This window comes from Colius striatus, chromosome 2 (assembly GCF_028858725.1).
Source record: "Colius striatus isolate bColStr4 chromosome 2, bColStr4.1.hap1, whole genome shotgun sequence".
In the NCBI taxonomy this organism is placed as follows: domain Eukaryota; kingdom Metazoa; phylum Chordata; class Aves; order Coliiformes; family Coliidae; genus Colius; species Colius striatus.
The window spans coordinates 17,441,659-17,465,162 of record NC_084760.1 but is presented as its reverse complement, the minus strand read 5'-3'; the positions used below and the strand labels follow the sequence as shown (position 1 = coordinate 17,465,162).

The 23,504-nt window shown below is 34.6% G+C and overlaps 1 protein-coding gene across 1 annotated transcript in view; it reads left to right on the top strand.

The window, feature by feature from the left end:
* The window catches only part of ADGRB3 (adhesion G protein-coupled receptor B3), a 463,861-nt gene that overhangs the window by 246,197 nt on the left and 194,160 nt on the right, over positions 1–23,504 (top strand). Inside the window, exons 12-13 of the mRNA XM_061989823.1 lie at positions 18,276–18,422; positions 19,128–19,203. Coding sequence (XP_061845807.1) covers positions 18,276–18,422; positions 19,128–19,203 — 223 coding nt within the window. The remainder of the gene's footprint in view (positions 1–18,275; positions 18,423–19,127; positions 19,204–23,504) is intronic.

Genomic DNA, 23,504 nt, shown 5'->3' with positions numbered 1-23,504 from the left:
TGCACACTTTGAAGGTCTAGCTCATGACAGCATCTGACTTAATGTCTGAAGTGAATGATAAAGAGCTCATATTTCTCAATATCAAACAAGCTTATTAAAAGATTCACTTTCCCTGAAAATTTAGCTGTGAACAGTGCATAAAAGAGTACAGTTTTTTTCTCTTTTCTAAAACTGCATACTCAGTGATCCTGAAGAAATACAGCTCTCAGTATTAAAAATTAAGATATTAAAAATTACTAATACCAAGGGAATATCTGTATGATTCTTCATCAAACAATCTTCACCAATGTGGATAAAAATCTAACACATCTATGAATATATTCTAAGTAATAATCATAGTTAGTTTTGTGTATAAAATTTCTTAATTATCCTTAAAGAGAGAGCTAAATAAATTAGCCATTCTATATTTTTAAATGGGTGCTGTAGGAACCTGAAATACTCTAAGGGGTTTCCCTTCTCTACATTATATTAAGTAAGATAGAGTGGAGCGAAAGATTCTAAAGAAATAGAAACTGTAAAAGATGCAGACATTGAGGATTCAGTCTAATTAAAAGAAAATAGCCTCCAACTGAAACAGAAAGAAGTGTCAGCAGCCCATTTGTGGAAATAACATTTTACAGCATTTAATTTTGTCTTAGACTCTTGTACCATTCCTAAATTTCTACTTCTGTAAGCTCTTTTCTGAACCATTCTGTTTATAGGACTCTTTTTACATGAGCAATTAAAAGCTGCTGTTTTCTAAAGGAATAATCTGATTTATTATTTGACAGGCCATTTTTTAATAGGTGTGCATAAGTGTTGCCCTGAAAAATTAAATATCTGAGGTTTATTTGCTCCCTTGCCTCAGACAGCTGCATCTTTAGGTGACTCCCAACAGTTTCTGAGTAGAAAGAGTCTTAAGGGGACAGAAATTTAAGAGATTGTGGTGGTAGCTTTGAGTTAAAGGAATAAATGCATGTCCAAGAGAGTACTATCATTTCATATTAAGGTAGTGCCAAGAAGCAACAATCTATTCAGTGAAGTATAATGTCAAGATATTCCAGACCATAACATCCTCTCCTTAAACAGAAGTACTGGAGTGCCACAGTCAGATGGCATAATGCAATTCTGCACAGACTGATGACTCTTCTGGCGTTTTGTGTCCCTGTAAGACAGTCACTACAAGAGCATCCAACTGTCATTTGGTGGTATATCAGCTAGAGGTGGTCAGCAAGAGATAATATGACTAGGACAATAGCAACGTGCACCCTCAGTTTTAATGAGTTCTACAGGATTTTGTTACTCAATCACTGCTGAAAATGAAAGAAGGAAATTTAAACAGTTAAAACACCCACAAAATTTAAAATAGTTAAAATAGGAATAAAACACGTGAATCGTAATTTAAGATGGAAAAACTAGCAAAAGTCGGTGGAAGTAGACAGATTTCCTGTCTAAGACTCTGGAGTCAACAGACAATGTTACTTACAAAAACTTAAGAGATGTCTAATTAACTTAGTGTTACTTTCAGTGTGTAACAGACAGGTCCATTACCCTAAACGGAGATCCATTATTAAGGTAGCATGGTTTATACACATGCTAAGGATTTGGCATGCAAGCTGCCAAAGTTTGTTTTTATTTTCTGGCTTCTTTTCAACAAAAGAAAAAAACAAACAAAAAAACCCCAAACCAAATGAACAAACAAAAGAAAACACCCCAAAACTAACCAGTGAACCAAAAGAAACAAAAACCCCACCAACAAGCCAGAAAAGGGAGGGAAATAACTTCTTTCTAGAATATTAATCAACCTACTGTGTCAATAAAGTATATAAATGCTTGGTGATGACTGTAGGTTTTAATGCCAGATAGCAGTAGAAATCTGTCTCTTTCTAATGGCATAATCTGAAAATAACATAACAGTTGAGGTAACAAACAATATAAGTATTTTCAGTTTTTCAAGATAGTTCTGTGAATGTGTTAGTGAATTATTAGCATGAGAAAAATTGGGTTTCTATGGTAAATAATTATTTTGACAGTGGAATTATAAGATATTGTTGAGATAAAAATTCAAAGCCATGTAAACATAGGTAGATAGAATTCTGAGTAATTATTTTTGTTATTGTGTAATTTTTTTCTTTTTTTTAATACTGATATTTGGACTTTAATAGATACAACATATATATCTATTAAGATATACCTTGTATAAAGGTAACAGCTAGCACTATTAGTAAGGTCAGTTCGAAGCAGCCTAAAGTGTCCATGTACTGGGTTTGCTAAAATCAAGAACAAAGTCTTAAAGTTAAGAAGTATCTTTTGTGATTTCTGAACCTGTAAGTTCAGTCATTTCATGGCTTTTGCTTGTTTTGTTATGCTTTCCCTTGACTTCAGCTGAGAGTTTTGCTATTTGCTGCTGTGGCTTAAGGCTGAGACAGAGTATTTTTGATAAGGTGTGATATAAAACAGAGGATCATTCTGCTATGGATGAATATAGATTTTTCCAACCTCAGAAAATTTCAGAAGGAACTCTGAAAAAATATTAGATTTGTTTGTTTGTTTTGTTTTCTTTGTCTCTAAATCTTTTTCTCACTCAAAAAGTGTGGTCTGTGGCCTGCAGGATTTGAATGGTACTAGATGCAAGAAGCACAAATGCTTAAATTGCCCTGAAGTGCTGCCAGATGCCTTTTGTTGTAGTCATTATCCATTTTTTGTTTTAACAAGTACTCTCCACATACATGGAGCCATGGGATCAGCCATAGACAGTATTTCTCTGTGAAGCTTTTAAGAATACGGTTTGGGAAATGGTTTTGTAGAAAAGATATTTGATCTCATTGCGTGAATGACTTTGAATGACTCTGTGATTCAAAGCTGATCCTGTTCTTCCTATCCTTTAATGGCTATTATTTTATGAAATTGTTTTATAACTTAATTCTTCCACTTCTAGTGCCAATTACATTAGTTAATAGTTAGCAGCATTGGTTATATGACTTTTTGTTAAATATTGCTATTAAGATCTTATGGCCTCATACTGTCTTCCATTACTCAGTTGTCGAGTGTCTCGAAAAAAGTTAGATTTCAAATAGCTCTGTGGGAAAACATTATATTAGTATAGCAACTTGTCCAGAAAATCTTGTCTCTGGTCCTGTTGTAGAGTAGTATAACTAGAACATGAACTGATCTCAAAGCAAATATTTGGAAACTCATTCATATGTGCATAAATTATGCCCTTTGGTGAAACATATTTCCTCCCTATATTGTCACCAAAATCTCATCTTCAATAAAGCAGAGGAATGAAAAGAGACTGGCTTACCCCAGGGGAAGAAACTGTAGGACAGTCATCAGGATGATTGGATCTTCAGGACTGGCAGTCAGGCAGGCTGCTACATCTACACATACAAGACTTCTCCCACTTCTGGGGAAATATTTATAAAAAATGCAGCAAGTTTATCCCCTCCTTTCTCATTTTTACCTCAAGAGGGTACAATATGTTCATTAAGATTAAAGAAAATGTTTTGTTTTGCTATTAGGTGTCTTAGATTGTTCATTGCAGAAGCATAGAATGAATGTTTTTAATGTTTATTTAGCTTTGAAAATTGCATCGCTATCTAGGCAATGAAAAATAATGGTCTCCGTTCACAGTCAACAATGCACAAAGAAAAGTTAATTTCAGCAAAATGACTGTCATTCGACTTTGCCAAATCGAACATATACCTGTTTCTTGGATAAATAGTTCCACGTCTGCAAAACATGGCTGGTGATTTTATACTGCACCATCTATTTTACATTCCTGGTTGTACTTAGAAATAATTTTCAGAAGTTAAAATTACAGTTATGCCAACCTCTCCTAAACTGAAATGACAGAAACTGCATATCAATAGGGTAAGACATTCAAATATGGTACTAGTTCATCTGCTTAGAAATGGTATTCAGCAGTAAAGCTGAGAGAAGTTTGAAGTATTTATGTTTATACAGTATATCATTTTATTTGACAATATATTAGAGGGAGTTTGCTCAATGTATGTGTTTGTTCTTTGAATGTACTTAAAGCATACATTTTGGAATTACATTTTAAAGCTTAAAACATAAGGAGGCAAATAACTGTAGGAATTCGGACATTTTTAATTCTTCTAGGCACTTGGTAGAAATATTTTCTTCTGTTTATAGTTTTCTTAGTGTTTAAATTATCTAGCAGCATAATTGTTCATGAGCTTTTTATTGTATGGTTTGAGGGATTCTCTGTCTAGTGAGTCACATATACACTTTTTATGGATTCTTTTTTTCTGTGGATGTAATTGCTATTGATAGCACCAACTGCTGGATACAATTTTTTACCTGTCCCTCAATATTCTCCATGCTCTCTACTGTCACTAGTTTTATTGGTGTTTAAAGCCTCTCCTGACTGTAGCTGGGCATAAAATGGGATTGTTCAACCTGCAGTTTGTTTGGTTTTTTTAAGATTTTTTTTTTTAGATTTAATGCTTCACTGAAATAAAGTCAAATCTTCCATTAAAGCAGCTTAAATAAAGTTATGTTATCTCACAGCTCTGGTGAACAGTTATCACAGGAAGTCTGACAAGCTAAGAATTGCTCAATTGCCAAAACACCATTTTGTTTCTTCACAGCATTTGAACCTCTTGGTGGTACAAGATGTTTGGACTTAATGTCTGTATTGTCTTTATCTGTTGGAATAGTTATATTTAGTATAAGTATCTAAATAGGTAGGATTATTTTCATTCAGATTAAGTCTATAGTATATAAACTGTAGTTTGGACTTTGGAAAATTATTCTGTAGTTGGTGTCCAGGGTTTTCTCAGGAATGTGAGAAAAGCAAGGTCAGGATACTGTTCCAGTGGGGGTTCTTTGTTCTCAGTTTAATCAATTAGGCTCAGGTTGAATTTATTCTGTTACAGAAAGAACTAAGAATGAAGACATAATATAAAAATTCCATAAACGTGACCTAAATAGAGCAGGTCATTATTAAAAAGATCAAGGAACTGCTTATTAAAACATACTTGCAGGTTAATTTAAGAGCTTGAGTCGCTCTCTTACCTTATATGTAACTTACAGTGTTATGTACTTCTGTTGAATAATAAAATTTGCTTATTCCCATTAATGTTATTAAATTAGCTATTTCATTTAACTGATTTTAGTTCTTATATTGCTTATGCTTCATTCTCATCAGTTCCATTTTTTTATGTTTCTGTGAATTTTGATGTAACTTTTGGGAAAAAAAAAATTCTATGTCCAATTAATTTCTTCCTCCAAGCAGTGCAACCAGTATGTTGTTTCAGCACATGTGCTGAAAGTCTCATTTGCTGAATGATCACATTGAGCACCTTTTGAAAACGCTTCATTATCGTTCAGATGTCCCTTTGCAATAAAGACAGTGTAACTGTAGAAGTCAAATGTTTAAATCATCTGGATTTAATTAATAGCCACAGTTCCTACCAAGATAGCTTCAAATTTTTCTGTCTTGATCTGTGCTTCTGCAAAAAGTTACTGCTTTGAAATATTATCAAATAACTGAGCATCCTTACACTGACCCTTAACTTTGTTCCTCTCTTGTTCACTTTAGAATTTTTTTTATGAATGTTTGCCACCAGAGTGTAGTTAGTTTGGTTTCCAATAAAGCACCATTTAGGTGGTTTGGGATTATGGACAGAAAACCCATTTAGTACATAAAAATATTCTATAAAAGCAATAGCACTGTAGAAACTGCACAGAACAAAGAAGAGAAAATAACTAGAAGAAAAAAAAAAAGGCAATTTTCTCTCCAGCATTCTATAAAATACTGTTTGTTGGGTAACAATGCTATAGACAAAATATGATGGGGGAAAAGGATAATATAAACTGTCACTTTTTGATTGTCCAGTTCTCCAAGGAATTATTTAGTACTAGGAAAGCCTCCTTGACTGTGGTTTATAATTTGTAAGGGGTCAAATACTATTGAAAGGCAGAAATAATTATTTTTTTTTTCAGTCTGTCTCCTAGATCTGACTGTGGAGATAATGATCGTTTTCCTAATAATGGCATGGAAGGAATAGCAAAGTGGGATTCTGGTGTAAAATACTTGGTGCTGAATTATTTTAGAATATTAAAATTGTAGACTTTTTTAATGGAATTTGCAGAAATTTAGAGTAAATTAGTAGCTTCTCTGGCATGTAAATTCAGTCACTCTGTGCTAGAGCTTTCAGATACAGAAAATTAATTGAAGCAATTATATTGTGCTGCTGGGTCACAAAAAACATAGTTCAGAATAAAACAAAAATTCCATCCCTGCTTCTTATTTCCATATTTCATGTTCATAATATTCCATTTATAAATAATTCACCATGATTGTTTTATAAGTAACATGCACAAACAATCTGGAATAAATTCCTTTCCAATTTATCTCATAGATATAATTTTGTTTTCAGGAGTATTGCACATTGTAGAACTGAATTTTAACTTTACAAAGCTTCTACCTACAGGCGATGTTTGCAGGAAATAAGGAGCAGTTAGCCAGAGCAGTGTAGTTTCAGTTTGGGGAACTCCTATTCTGAATATAGATTTCATGAATGTGCTGCAAGGAACAGCACAAGAAATTAAAGAAATTACAATAGCAATAAAGCAAAATTTTTATTGGAATAACTGCAGCAGAAAATAGGTTGCAGATAGGATTCAGTGCCAAAGAGACAATGGAGTGCTATGAGGTGTATATGTTAGTAATGCAAATGTTGCAGAACCACGGATGGTGACGGCTCCTTTTGATGGCATCTGTCGTGCCTCAGGAAAACCAAAGAAGAGGTTTTCTTATTCATGGGAGTTTCTACAGATTAGCTGTCCAAAGTAGTACTTCTCTGCTGCATGAAAAGCAAAACTGAAGGCACTGTAAGGGCATCTGAAAAGCTCATCTGAAATCAAATCGACTTTTCAAGAATTAGAAGCCTATCTGCTGCAGGTATAGTGTAATGTTATACCTTGAGTTAAATATTTTGAGTTGATTCTGTAGTTATCTTTGGTACTGAGCTCAGGAATAATGTGCTTGGATTTTATGTACTGGGTCACAGGCAAAGGTTAATCCAGTATTCCTAAAATGCAGTATAAGCTCACTATGCAGGATATAAAAACCCTGAAAAGGCAAAGCAAGCAAGCCTAATTAGATATCTCTATCTTCCTCTGTCAAGTGCACTCACAATTAATGGACATGTAAGACACCTGAATTCAGACACGGGAAACAGTAGTGGTATAACATTTGTCTTAGCTGACTAGTGGACTGTTAGTTTTCATTCCTTTCATAGCTGCCTGGATCTTTTTGATTCCATCTTCCCCAATTTTGATAAACATGAAAAGCCTCTCATTTGAGAAGAGTGGGAGGCAAGAAGCAGGGGATGCTGGAGATGGGTGACCAGAGTTGGATAACAAGAGCTGAGCACAAGGTCCACATGTCATAGTGATTCATGTGTGTTATAACAACTCATAATAATGAAGCTCTGTCATTCTTTATAGGCCCAATTTTCCAGTCAGATGTTTTTTTAAAGCATCTCCTCATTGTGCAGTTGTTTTATTGAAATGACCATAATAACTCTGAGATATTTTTCTTGAGTTATTAAAGTTAATTTAGAACTCAACAATGTGAACAAGCAAATCAAACTCAGTCTAATTAGTATTACTACTTATTGAATAGTGTCTATATGTCCCACTGAGATACTGACTTTTCATTGTGCCATACATAATGTAAACAATCTAAAGAAAGCATGTGTGCACTATCCTGACAATTAGATTTCACAGTGCTCCGGGATAACTTTTTTACAATCCCTTAGGCAAATCTTAATCCACTTTATCTCCTCCATTGAGAACATTCAAGATGAGTTAGACATGCCTCCAGAAAACAAAGACTTAGTTATGAATTCCTGCGAGGAAGATTAGTATCATGACTTGCCCATGAAACTGAGACACAGGAGACCTGTGTTTCTAACACTTCTGTTTCAGATTTTCTTTACAACTCTGCTCAGGTCTGTTTTAAAAGCATTTACTGTGTAGACATTGCAGCAGCTGCTTATCAGGTGCTGAGTTCAGCAAGATGCAAGAGTAGGCTGCTCTGTGAGTGAAACCAGGAGACAGCAAGGCATGCACAGTGGCCTCACTGTCAAAGGTGAAATCCCACAGCACCCAAACAAGAATGTGATGGTAGCTAGGCCCAGCTAGTGTTCCAGATCACCAGAGAAGTCCATAGTGAAGAGGCAGATCTGATATAAAGCTACAAAGTCAAGCCACAGGATCAGGATCAGGATCCAGTCCTGTGGTCTTCAGGCAAACCATAGAGAAAAGGCAGGGCTAAGGTTGCTTGACCTTGACACCAAATCCACAGATCAAGGTTCAGACAACCAAAATACAGGGACATACAGAGTCACTGCTGATTCTGCTTAAATGTAGCTCCTAAGTGAAGAAGCATGGACCCACTTTTCTCATAGCCTTTTTTGCAGTAGTCTGGTCAAAATAATAAAGTTGTAGTATATCAGACCTGATTTTGAGCATGGTGAGCTAAAGCTGTAGAGGTATGTGTATGATAGAGGTACACTTACTTAGGACAGCTCAGTCTGTAGGTTGAATACAAAACTGAAAATGGAAACCACTAGAGAAGAAATGTGATACGGACCAGGAAATGCTAAGCTTATCATTGAATCATAGAATTGTTTTGGTTGGAAAAGACCTTTAAGATTCTCAAGTCAAACCACTGACATAACACTGCCTAGCCCACTACTAAATCATGTCCCTAAGCACCTCATCTACACATCTTGTAAATATACCTTCCAGGGATGGTGACTCCACTGCCTGCCTGGGCAACCTGTTCCAGTGTCTAATAACCATTTTGGTCATGAAGTTTTTTTCTAATATCCAATCTAAACCTCCCTTTGTGCAACTTGAGACCATTTCTTCTTAAGAATTTAGTAAAGTACTAATGTCAGACATCAGTGCCACCTGGGATGAATTGAGCAAACCTGCCTTTCTTCTGAACTCTTAGCTTATGTGTTGTGCCTACTGTTAAATAATGGTTTTGGTCCACCTTTCCTCATAGATAGCATAGGTTTTGATGGTTATAGCCTTGAATCTTAATGGATATTCTCATCTAAATTGAGGAAGCTGTGGTTTGTAATTCCTTCAGATGGGGACCTAATTGCACACAGGTCTTCCCAATCCACATGCTCAAAGCATTGGATTGGTGGTCTAACAGTCAGTGCTAACCAGCAATGCTTTCTCTGATTTGGTAGTTTTTTGAAAAAGAAGGCAACTGTAGATGTATTTAATAAGAGGACTCACTAGCTGCTTTTATACTATTAATGCTTCAACATTCTGTGCCAGAGTAATTTACAGTTCTCTCTGGTTTAACTTGCTTGTAGTTGTATCTGAAAGTTCTTCAAAATGCCATTTTGTATAATTAAAAAAGTTGTTCAGTAGTAGAGATCTGTTTCTAGTCCACTACAAAAAGGTGTGAATAGAAATTTGTGTTGATTCATATGCCTCGTTTCCCCTGTGCATGGCTTTTATACATCATATCTTCTGTCTCCATTCCTGAGAATTCACTTCTTATATCACCTTTCAATGTCCTGCATAAATTAGTTCACATCTTTCTACATTGCTGGATACTAAGATTTAGTTGTCATTTCCCCCGAGGTTAACAGAAGTCTTTGCTTTAATATGCTGCTTTTGGGAAGCAATCATTCTACCTTTGTGCTTCATCTCCCCAAGCAGGGTAATATTGAGAGACTATTTTTATCAATTCCTTGCTAGTGATTTTCATGTCTCTTTGCCCCTTTACTGATCTCTCATCCTCTGTCAAGTCCTCATTGTCTTTTTAATAGTTCTTAGCAGATACCTAATCATCAGTAAACTTGATAAATAAACATATTAACTGTATCCCTCTTTCAGCTTTTCTTCTTTCTCCTTCTCTAATGTCAATATAACCATTCCCATCTTCTGAGATGACTAGTTTAACATTACCTTTAGTCTCACTCTTTTTTTCTCAATATTAGGTAGAATCACCAACAGAGACACTTGTGGTTGAAAAATGCTTGGTTTCTGCATCTTGTCTATGCAGTCAATCTAAAATAGTGTTTCAGGTGGCCTTGCCTCCTCAGTATTGCCATCCTTTTCACCTTTGTGACTGTAATGTTAAAAATCATGCACATAAATGCCAACTCATCTATCTCCTGCACCAGCCTTAATCTTCTGTCTTGCCTTATGCTGAGTCTTTTCCTTGAAAAGTTCTTTGTGACAAGAACTAAGTGTTGCTATGGGAGACCTTAGCTTAGTAATAGCATGAATCAACAATAATAATAAGAGGAATAGAAAAAAAATTAAGCTCTATCAGAAACATAGAATATCTTGGATGTGGCTTTGAGTCTCTTTGGCTGTTCATATTTTCCTCTTTTTCAGCATAACTCCCAGAAGATGGAGTTGTCTTCTAGCTAATGAAGTACAACTTCCTACCATGTTTTGTTTAAAGTGTTTTTCTGACTAATCACATATTTCAGGGAGCATGCCATTTATTATGAGAACATATTTTCTTCTGACTGCTCATAGAAATTTTTACATTTTCACTGGCTCAGTTAGGTCTTCTTCAAAGTTGTGATTTAAATTTACAAATTTAAAAGTGAGTTTTTTCTTTATCTTCTATATTGGCCAGCTGTAGAGACACAATTATCTTATAATATGTCTTAATAATAATGTTTACACATTTTTAAAATGATAATACTTTCTCTGGGAGTAAACTTTTAAGAATTTCTATATGTTTTAAATATTTTATATATATGTATAATATTTGTCAATATTTTATATAAATAGTAATTGTATATATATAAATCATAGAATCATAGGGGTTGGAAGGGACCTTTAGAGACCTTTAGTCCAACCCCCCTGCAGAAGCAAGTCCACCTAGATCAGGTTACATAGGTACATGTCCAGGTGGGTTTTCAAGACCTCCAAGGAAAGAGACCCCACACCCTCCCTGGGCAGCCAGTGCCACTGCTGTCACCTGAAGAGTAAAATAGTTTTTTCTTGTATTTAAATGGAACTTTTGTGTTCCAGCTTCATCCCATTACAATAAATATGTATTGTTATCTATTTAGTTGTCCATGACGACAATTCATATTGCTCTAATGACTGTTAGAGCTTTTTATTTTCTGTTTCCATACCTGAAACAAAGAAAGATTTGGAAGAAAAATTGTAATTTTATGCTTTACCTCTTTTAATTTTATCAAGGTAATTCTTTTATCAAAACAAATGTGCAATTACAAATGACTCAAGAGAATGTGTATGTGTATGTGATATTTCATGAGTCTGAAGTTGATGCACACTTGAATTGTCCTGAAATACAAAATTTGGAACTGAACAACAAAAGTACAAAACCCAAAAGGAAACACTTGCCTGTTTCCTGTGGATTTATTTTTTTTTAATTAAATAAATAGCAAAAGAGATCTGATTCATTCATCAAATGAATCCTGGTCATTGCCTGAAGCCATGCTGCTTTCTAACTCATCCTAAATATAAATATTATATTGATCAGTTTATTTATATGGTAGTATATTACTGGTGATTGTTACAGGCTTTTGGGAGCATGCTCAAACATCATGGTTACGTGACTGTTCATGTGTTTACTTATTTTTCATATTGTTTAAAGGACAGCAGTGGCATGCAAGCTCAAAACAGAAATAAGTTCACTAATTCCCCAAAGTGTTTACACTGACAAATGTATTATTCCACAACAACAACAAAGTGTAACAGGTACCACTCTTCCCCATTGAGTTGTCTATGGAATACAGAAGGGAAATAGTCAGGCATCACTGTTAAGGCAGCTTTTTTATTAACCTAAAGCACTATTAGTAACCTTCAAGCAATGAGTTCATTTAAGGCACAGTTTGCTTGACACCAAAGGCAGGACTCATGCAGAATGTGTGCCTGATTAGTGAAAATATCTATAAAATATCTACTTCTACTTCTGTCTATACTAGTAGTGTTTCTTGCTGCCCAAAGGCTGAATAGTCAGAGTAGCTGCTGTGGGCTAATGAGCTTCAGGGATGCAATTGCACAGCAGGCTTTTAGGGATATCCCTCTCTTGTCTGCCCATAGAGCAGTAGGACATAATAGTGTTCTAATTTAAGAAGACAAAATTTCTGTGTTGCTAGTCATAAGAAATAGTAGACCTGTTAAGTTATCATTTCTTAGGAGCATTTTTTTAATCAATATTTGATGTTGGTTCACTGTGGGGAGATTTCATAAATATTACTTGCAGAGAGAAAATTACCTGTTTTTTCTTACGTTTACATAGGAGGATATCACTTCACCAAAGTCTTTCTGTTATACATAATCTCATGGATGGCAAAAGTTATCTTTGAACTGCTTCTGCAGGGGGATTGGTCTAGATGATCTCTAAAGATCCCTTCCAATCCCTTCCACTCTGTGATTCTGAACTAAAAAAGGATTTAAAAGGAGATAGTCAAGACTACTCAGATGCAAAGTTCCATAGCAAATCTGGAGATCTCCTGGAAAAGGGGATATCTCCATTTTTGTTTGTCTTTAAAATTATAAGATTTAGGTGGACAGAGAAAATCTGTCATGACTATCATCTTCACTAGGTCCATCTGGCTCTTTCATGAAGATCTGGACTTTGTTCCCTGTGTATCCAACATCAGCTTATGTATTGTATAAAATTCCAGAGGTTTTACGTTTAAGTTCAACAGAGTAATCCTGAAATGTATAAATATCATTCTAACATTTTCTTAACAGAGATGTTTGCAGAAATGTTCAACATTCTTATTTTTAACACAAAAATCCTTTCAAATTCTTTATTCTGAACATCTGTGATGCCTCTAGTCATGACAATTTTACCCAGAAATAAATTTAGCGATAGCTGTCTCAGATGGGCAATATAATATCCTTTATCTGAAAGATCAAAACCTGTTGTGTGATGAACTCAAGTTTCCTAAGTGCTGAATGATATATGTCTAATATGCTGTCAATGGGCAAGTTAAAATAGGACAGGAAAAGAGCAAATGATGCTGCTAATATGCATAGCCATTCCTTGTTGTCTGTGACCAAAATTCAATCAAATTCAGAGTTTTACTTTTTTGCTCTAACAGGGAGTGTTTAGCACAAATTGACATTTTATGCTAATCTCACACATTTCTGTATCTGGTTTTCCAATTCAGTCCAAGCACTGATGCCATTTAAAACAATTAATTCCCATTTCTCTATCTCTTAAAGTGATTGTAAATTAGGGATCAACATATTTACTGTGCTGTAAAGCACAATAAACCCAGAATTTTATCACTTACAAGAAAAGATAATTATTATTTTTATAATAAATTTTAAAATAATAACCAGTGTTGTATCTTCTTTTGTAAATATGCGAATGCTACAAAATTCAGGCTCACATTTTGAGCATCTGTTCTAAAGATTTTGATTCAGTCTTTGATAAGGATAGAGATCAACTGTTAAATATGAGTTGTGTTGCAATTTTAAAACCTAAATGTCTTCTGTGAAAGCTGAAGTTGTGTTTAGGCCACAAGAGAACATCCAGTCATTTTTCTGTGATGTCATTCAGTGAATCTGAATTCTAAATGATTAATATTATTCAAGGGGTTGATTCTGATATGTTACCAGTATTTGTAGAATATGGGAGGCTAACAGGGGAATAATAATCAGAGGGAACAACGATTCACACTACTTATTTGATTGCTTTATTTTTCATTATTTAGCAAGCAAAATCTGCCAGAAAACTCCTGGAAGTTGCACTTGGCTGCTTATAACTCATTCAGGGTTACAGGTATAATAGTAATAAATTTCAACGTTATTTTTTTAGGCTGTGGTCTTCAAAGGCTAACATACAAAAAATATGCAATTTTTATTTCATTCAGAACTTTCTAGACACATTAATTAACAGAGTTTTTGCTCCTCTAAATAAACATAACTGTGTGTAATCAACTCGTTTTGATAGTCAAAGAAAACTATCCATTCCTATGAGTTTAATCAGTTCCAAAGATATTTTATTTACTCAATACGTAAGAACAGTTAGTAGTCGCCAGTTGTGAAATTTTCAGTAGAGCAGTATTGAACAGGTTGTCTGTGACTGCAGCATGAAAATGAAGTAAAGGCAAAAGGAGATGTATTTGTAAAGGATATTAAAATGAATCCATTAGAGGTCAAAGAAAGCACTAAATTGATTGGACTAGACTACTTAAATAGATGATTCTGAATCAATAGTTATGGAGTCATCAAATATGTATGTGTTCTTATGTGTAACTGATCCTGTAACTGTCTCGTAATTTATGAGTACCAAAGAAATCCTCAGATATTTCTAAAACAAAGGACTTTTTCTCCTGTGTTCCAGCTTACAGTTAGTTGAGATTTTCTTCCATCTGGGCTATGTAAATTTCACCTGCAAGATTCAGAAGTATGATGATGCCATTTTCTGAAGAAACAAAGATTGTATTCTACCTCCTGCATCCTTCAGATGTCAAATAAAGTGTCATGGATGAGAATCCTTTTTCTATTTTTTTTTCTTAGCCTTTGGGGACCTCATTAAATCTGTAGTTCAAAGTATATATGAACCACCACAAGAGAAGGTGACTAGAAAATGAAAGAATGCAACATATTCTGCACCTTAAATATGTTTTTTTTACATTCAAACTTTTTAAGTTTTCCTGTCAAAAGCCCTCTGGGTGGATCCTTCATTTCTGGTTCGTGCTAGTTAAGTCAAAACTGAAGATTTTTTCAAAATTTTTTTTTTTTTGAGCAACACCTGGAATATCATAAGGATTGCCATAATATAAATTTGTATCTGTATTGGAAAGATTTTGATTAATTGTGTCTATGCCAGAGTATGTGCAGACTGTAAGAGTGATCAGAAGAGTGACCAAGCTTGTTACTTGTCAGTAGTGTTTCTTCAACATAAACAGTCTTAGATGTAGTCAGATTAAAACAGAGGAATGTATTACAGCAATAACTCAATTATGGTTTTATCTGAGATAATGAGACATGTTGAATATGATATATATGGGGACTTTTCTATTTTAAAGTTCCTTAATTTAAAATGACACATGAAGGTTCTCTTCAACTTCTGCTTAGTTCATTTCCATTTTAGTTTTTATTTTCTTTTTCATCCTTTTCTTTCAACTTTACAATTTCATTCTTTATTAATATTCTCATTGACTGTTTTTCCAGTATTATAGAACTTCTGTATGTGCATAAAGAAGCAAAAACACTTATGCCACAGTCCCTGTAAATGTCCTTATTGGCAAGCGTTCTGTCTCACAAATTCTGGACACCATGTTTTTGCATAGTAATTGAAAGAAAAAACAAACAAACAAACAAACAAACAAAACAACTTCTGGGGTCTTTTGGAAAAAGAGAATACAAAGTGCTTGTGTAGCAATTACAGAACTGAATTGTTTGGGTTCTAGTATCTGGAGCATTGTTTTACATCACAACAAACCTAACATAAAAAGAATGCAATGAAGTACAAAATTAATGACATGTCATTCTGTCTTTTATCTATGTATAAGAAACTGACATTTGAGTTTCTCACATGTGAATGATGCAGCACCTTTGTTATAGACATTCTCCTCTAAAAGGCGTGTTGATTTTCATGCTCGCAATAAATAATTACATGCTGCAGATTAGAACAGAGTTAGTGTCAAAATAGCTTTTCAGAATGGAAATACACCTGGTCATACTCCAAGGTTTCACTGAAATTAGTTGTAGAACATATATTAAGTTAGAATATTTCCTTTTTGAAAAATAAAATACAATTCACAGTGGCACTGAAAAGGTGGAAACTGTTTTGTGTATCTACCTGACCATGTTGACAAACTGAACTAGTTGCTTCCAGATTCCCCTGAAGTAACTTACACCTTCCAAAGTCTGTGCCATGTTGGAAATTAGTAGGCGTATCTACTTGGAATCACTCAGCAAACACGCTAAAGCAGAACTAATAACCTGAGTGGATCTGTAAGAGCCAGACTTTGCAGGACATTGAGCAAACATTTTGGCATATCTGTTTCAGTTCTTGATTTATATATGCTGTGTACTCTTTCTGGGTATGCAGAGATCCAAAATCTTCAGGATGTTAAGACTGAGTCTTCCATAAACTTAAATAAAGACACTTTTGTTTGATTGTAAGTAGGAGAAAAACTTATTTGAACCATGACTGTGTTCATTGAATCATAGAACCATTTTGGTTGGAAAGGACCCTTAAGATCATGGAATCCAACCATAAACCTAACACTGCTCAAAAAATAAATAAATTTTAAATTATTTCATATAAGCTAGAAGCCAAATGTTTAGGTTTTCTCTTTAGGTTTTGCGTTATTCATCAACTAAATAACAGCAAATATTTTGGAGTCTTTGGTTCTAGTACCATGCTTGAATACCATGATGAATGACCCTGTTTAAAACATAGATAGAGTCCGGAGAGGTAGTATCCTAGACTCTCACCATATATCCACTTCTAAAGTGGTTTTCTGTTTCACAGGATGAATCCCATTGAATAACATTGATTTCCTATTTCAATAAAGAGAACTGTCATCCAAAAGTTAGATGAAATATTAAGGTTCTCCTAGCTGATTAGATAGATAGATAGATTGAATACATGGATAAATCCTGTTCAAATGAAATACTCAATATCATCTTAAACATGCTGCATGCAATTTTTAAAATTAAATATCTGTTGGTTTAATTTTACTTAGGAGGAAAATAAAATTAAAGTGGTTTTAGATTTTAAGAACTATGGGAAAAAAATCAATTTTTCCAGTGTCATACATTCTATATATTGATTGCACATGAAAACATGCAATCCATTTTATATCCCAGTAATTCTGAAACACTTGAACTCTTCTTCCTCCGCAAGCCACCTGAAAATTCGCAAGACTAAGCATGCCTTTAGCACTGGAAATGTATTTGCCAATTTCAGCCTGAAGATGGTTGCAGTTAGCATTGTAAAACTCTAATGATAGTTTTATAACCAAAAGCTTGATATTACCACAAGTTCCACCTCACTAATGTGATTCTTTTATACATAACCAGGCTCATTTGAAGCAAATAACCAGTTATCAATGAATACATTTATAGAGTTAATGTTGTTAACCTCTTAATTTTCCTCTTTTCTTGAATTTGAATTAAAATTTCCTTTCAAATAAAATCCACTGATGAGACACATAATGGTTTTCTATTTTAATTTTACTAGTTTGATTGCTTCTACAGCTGTCCCCCATTGTCTTTATATTTAACCCACCTGCAGAGTCTTTTCAGTGAAATCACTATGAAGATCAAAGCATAGTCCCATGTCCGAACTCTTCCAGCTACATTAGCCTCTTCATAAACTGACCATGAAGATCATTGCACAGGAAATGGCTATCAACATGACTTACATTAAGAACAGAACTAGGATTCCAAATGTGTTGTTTGTCATCTTTTTGAGTGTATATAAACACTGGCAGCCCTGTCAGTTCCTTAGAAGTAGTTTGAGTCTTGCTAGACACTGACAGTGTTGCCATGGAGTCATACCTGGATTTCACAGCAAAGTTAAAACTGTTTTCCAGATAATAGCTGAGTAAGAAAACAGAGAGCAAATGAGAATGACTAAAGAAAATTCCAAACTGACAATTATTAGATTTGATACCTATTTCTTCTGTCTCTCAATATCTGTTACAGATGTAATAGTGCTGGTTTTTTTTCAGGGGTTAGTTTTTTTTTTAGTTGTAAAAATATATAATTAAGAGCTCAGAATGTGGATTGTTCTTTCAAGGAAAAGAAATCAAGTGCTATATTGTACTATTCTTATTTGTGTGGAAGCAATGAGATCTTTTAATATGTGAATCTCCTTAATGGGTCTATCTTGAAATTGTGTCTATATAGGGGATAAAAGCTCTCTTATTGCTTCATTAGCCTGCATCTAATAGTTACGTTTCCCAAAGCAATTTGCAGCATGTACTTCTTTTCATTGTCACTTTTGATCTTTATCGAATTTGAAGACACAACAATGTCCTTATGTGTGAATTTTGGAGTATAAACCAGTACATTAAATAATCCCTGTTAAGAAATTTAATGTCTGACAAATTATACAATCAATGCCACAAAATTAATCCTTAGTAGAACTGAGTAATAAACAGAAGATGATGCTTTCTGTGTCAGTTAATGTCCTATCAATTCCTGCTTTACTTGAAACATATTATTAAACATTTTTGTTGTTGCTGTATAGTTATCATTGTATGATGCTTTAAAGTACAGAATACAATTTTATTTCATTTTGTGATTTCTCTTTCTAGTGGCTAGCATTCAGAAGCTTCCTGCTGCATCTGTTTTAACCGACATCAATTTCCCCATGAAAGGAAGAAAAGGAATGGTTGATTGGGCACGAAACTCAGAAGACAGGGTTGTCATTCCAAAAAATATCTTCACTCCTATGTCAACAGGTAAAAAAGCATATTAGAATGTTAATTTCGTGTTAGCTTTAACAAGAGAACCCGGAATCTTTGTCTCATATGTCCACTGATGATATAGAAGTGATCATTTTATCTGTCTTCCAAAGAAAACCAGTACCCACACCTTACCCCAGAATGAAATTATGGAGCTTAGTTTAAGCATCTTGAATAAAAATAAATACTAGACATTATTTTCTACTCCAATGATTAGTTATTGTGGACAGGATTGAAGTGCAGCTGTGATGAACCCCATGAAGCTGCTCTACTCCAACAGACTGAGCCATTGCAACAGGTCCCCAAACTTTTTACGAAAGCAGAGAATGACTCTGGCTTCAGACACAATTGACAAACACCATTGAAGTGCAGATCTCTGATGTTAGAGAATTTACTCACTGGGCATTAAACTCTAAAGAAAGCCTTTGAGGATACTTAATTACAAAGGTAGACAAACTAGCATAGATGTCAGTACACAATGATGGATTTTTTCCAAATATGATTTTTAGTGGTTTAAGTCTTCTGATGTATTCCTGACAGTGTTACATCTTTATGACAGACTTCCAGGACATAATTTGAAATGGTAATGATTTATATAAAAGAAAATCTTAGCTAGAAAGATAAATGGTGTTCACAGTTTTTTATGCTGATGAAGATTTGGGAAAGACAATTTAAAAATATTTATTTCCTTACTTTTTTCAGAACTAGATGAATCGACTGTATTTGTACTTGGAGCAGTGCTATACAAAAATTTAGAACTCATTTTGCCCACTTTGAGGTAAGAAATTTCACAAATAACAACATGAATTAAATATTTTTTAATCACAGATGCCCTACATGTCAGGATAAAGGCAGACAACTAAAGCAGCTTTCAGATTCCTATTGTTGGATTTTTCTCTTTGTTGTTTAAAATATTTATATTTTTCTCTTATTCATGCTTAGACATTTGTGTAACGCAAATAGTGTTTTTATCAAATTGACTTAATGTATATTTTATGTTCTTAGTATTAAGCTAAATTACAGAAATGTTTGATTAGAAGAATGCACACTGATGTACATCAATGTTCAGGACACTTGTGTTCCAAACTACTGTTTGTCTAGTCAGTATGAGTGATCACATAATGACATCATAAACTAATGTACTAAGGTTGTCTGCTCTATTTCTACAGAAGTCTCTAGTAGTAGTTTTCCAAGTACTCTTTCAGTGCAAGTTGTATTCAGAAGGGTCAGCAGATCTATGGAGATGATCCATTTCAGAAACAAGGCATGCGTGTGCCTGAACAGCTGTGACAATTTTGAGGGCCATACACATACATAAGAAGAAAGGAGGGTCCTTTATTTCACTTTTTCCTTTCTGTACTTGGTAACAGACAATTTGGAAATAAATATTTCACCCTCTTTTCTCAAATTAGTGGTTAAAACCATTTCATGGTCTATTAATACTATCTTATTTCATGTGATTCTGTGCACCATTAGCCTACTAATCTCTGTTTCCAGTAAAAGAAACAGGTGAAAATTGTGTCACAATAGCTGCTAATGAATTCATGATAATTAGAAAGGATAGTAATTGGGAAGCCACCAGATCACCTTTCCCCAATCTATCTAACCAGAAGTTCAGAATTTGAAACAAAGTGTGTGAAAACAAGTCCATTTGAAAACCAAGAAGACTCAGTCCTAAGAAGAAAAACCCAAAACACTTCCGAGTAAAGTTGCAATGCAATGTGCAGTAAGCAGCAGCAGTACTGGAGACAGAAATCTCTCTGAGGCAGAGTTCAGTTTGAACAGTGATGTCCTGGCAGACATCTGGAAACCTGGGAAATGCTGGTGGGAGCCATTTACACTTGAGGCATGGTATAAATGACAGCTCAGTCACTTCTGAAAGGTCACTAAGCACTTTCCATTTGTTGTGCCAGTTTCTGAAATTAGCCAAGAAGGAGAGGTTTTTTGTGAGAGATTTTTTTCTTATGTATTCAAAGAAACAGAGCCAAATGGCTTTTGTTGTCAGTCCTTTTTGGCAGACCTTAGAGACAATCCTAGGAAAGCACCAAGGTGACCACGTACCTGACAGACCTTTATATTGTATACTACAGTCTATGATCATGCTTTTTCAGCTTTCATAGGTCAATGGTTTTGATTTACAGAATGCAAGTGTGAACCTTGAATGCAGTATCTTTGCTTATATGAAAAACCTTTTAGGGCTTTTATTTTATCCATTAGAGATGTGAGATTTATAAGCCTTACTGGAATTTCCCTGGAATCAGTACATCCCAAGTAGCAGGAACAGGAGCAGATTAGACATATAAAAGTACAGCAACTTAAGTACTGTTGGACTGAGAAAGTGCATCTTGATTCACAAATTTATTGCTTTTATCTGTTCTACTTTCAGCCAACTGCTGATTTACATGGTAAATTTGACCATTTCTGTGTACAATTCAGTTCACAGAGAGGTTTTGTGAGCTTCTAAAGCGAAATAGTCTAATGATGTATATATATCTATTCATAAATGAAGTCTTTAGAAATTCAAATATGAAGGTATCCCACTTTGCCTCTGAATATGTTCAGTATTATTTGAATCCAATTCTCAGCTGCCCAAGAAAAGGAAATGAGCACTATTACTTTCTCTTATGTACGTGAATAAGGAATAAAGATCATTATTAAACTGTGGTATAAAAATATAACATGTATTTCCAGGTACCTCTAGTCTCTTCTTTGTTTGGAGTATAGCACCTCAGTACTTCCTTGCACTTCTTTAGTATTTATAATAAAGTTATATTGAAACTTTTACAGCTCGCATCTTTTACTTCATTAGGAAGTGTATCATGCTGGATTTCTTTACCTATGGCAGTCAAAAATTGAGATAAAAATTTGATGTCATGACCTTAAAATGGTACCTCAAAGGTGGCACAATTTCAAACTGTTTCATAGCATCATTGAGCAGTTTGGTTTGAAGGGGCCTTCAAAGATCGTCAGGGACATCTTCCTCTAAATCAGGTTGCTCAAAACCCCATCCAACCTGGGCTTCAGTACTTCCAGTGATGGAACATCAACAACTTCTCTGGGCAATCTATTCCAGTGTCACACCACCCTCATCATAAAAATTTCCTCTTTATATCTGCTCTGAATCTACCCTATTTCAATTTACAACTTTTGCCCCTTTACCTGTTGTCATAGGCCTTGATAAAAAGTCTATCTCCATCTCTCTTATAAACCCCCTCTAAGTACTGAAAGTCTACTGTAAGATCTTCTAGGAGACTTTTCCAGGCTGAACAACCTCAACTCTCTTGGGCTGTCTTCATGAGAGAGGTGTCCAGCTCTCTGGTAAAAATTTCCTCTTCTGAATGTGCTCTAACAGATTTATGTCTTTCGTGTACTGAAGACCCTGGAACTGGATAAAGTACTCCGAGTAGGATCTCATAAGAACAGAGTAGAGGGAGATAATCACCTCTCTTAATCTGCTGGATACACTTTTTGATGCAGCCCAGGCTAGAGTTGGCCTTCTGGGTTGCGAGCAGATATTGCCAGCTCATGTTCAACTTCTCATCCACCAGTATTCTCAAATCTTTGTCCACAGAACTGCTCTCAATCCCTTCATTCCTAGTTTGTGTTGATATTAGCGATTGTCCCAACCCAGGTGCAGCACCTTGCATTTGGCCTTATTGAACTTTATGAGGTTACATGGGCCAACTCAAGGCTGTCAAGGTTTTTCTGGATGGCGTCCCTGCATTCTAGAATATCAGCTGCATCACTGAGCTTGTCATCTGTAAGCTTGCTGAGAGTGCACTCAGCGCTACTGTCTATGTCGTCGATGAAGATACTAAATAGCACTGAATGCATTTTGATGCATTGAAACTTTTTCAATGCTCATTCAGAACAAATTCTGAATTTGCAAAAAGCTATAACTATGGTTAATGCTGAACTTGTTGAGCTAGTATACTCTGCAAAAATTAGAACTGCAATGCAGGTTTTAAATGAATTGTTATTATGGAGTGGTTTATCATTTTACACTCACTCAGAAACATGAATGAAGATTTCTTTGTATCCCACTGCATTTGGAAAAGATTTATTTTTCTTTGCTTACATTTTGCAATTAAAAACTATCATCTTACATGGGGTTATATTAATTACTATTTGTATTAATCTTATTTAACTGTAGTAAGCATTACAGTCAGAAACATATTAGTGCTGAACATAGTGAAATACTTCACTGCAATAGCATTGTGTATGGAGCAAATCCTATAAAATATGAAGGGAGATAATATCATCTAGTTTTTATATCATGCGTAGAAGTGTGGTAGCTACACACAATGGATGAATTATAAAATATTCTCCACAAACATCTTGTATGATGCTGTTCTAAGTGACACTTGACAAAATAGGTTAATGCTGGGAGTAATAATAAAACAATAAACCAAGATGCAATTTCTCATGACTGCAGTTAAATATCTAGACAGCTTTACCACTTCCCATGTGATTTCAGTTACTGGCTTTACAGGAGTTAGGTGGGAGTAAGGTAGATATTTGGTTGTAGTTTCCAGAAGAACAAAGGCAACACATATTCTAATACATTCCTTAGTAAAAGCTGCAAAACATATGCAAGCTTCTGCATCATCAGAAGGAAGTTTTTGTTTACAAGAAACAAATAAGTTAAAAAATCTCAATATCTCTTTAGGGAAAATCCTTCAAAGCACCTCACCACAGAATTCCCATCTGGTACATTACAGGTGTTCTTTGAGCAAAATGAGGATTTTATTATACAGGACAGACTATACATTTCACAAGTCCCAAAATTAGCTGCATTTTTCCATATAGGCTTGATTTTTCTTTTTTTTTTTTTTTTTAATTGGAATAGAATCTGTTAAAAGTAAATCTTGTAAACACAGTGTGAGATGGGAGGTTGGCAATTACATTAATACAGTACTTTTTGGACAATATGTTTCATCCTATTGGTACATCTAGAGTAATCAAAGAATTTTGCCATGACTGTTTAAACAAATGGTTAGGGAAGAACAGAGAAAGTACTTTATTCTTCCTTATAAAAATAAATTTTTTTTTTCACATGCACAAGTAAATAAACTTCAC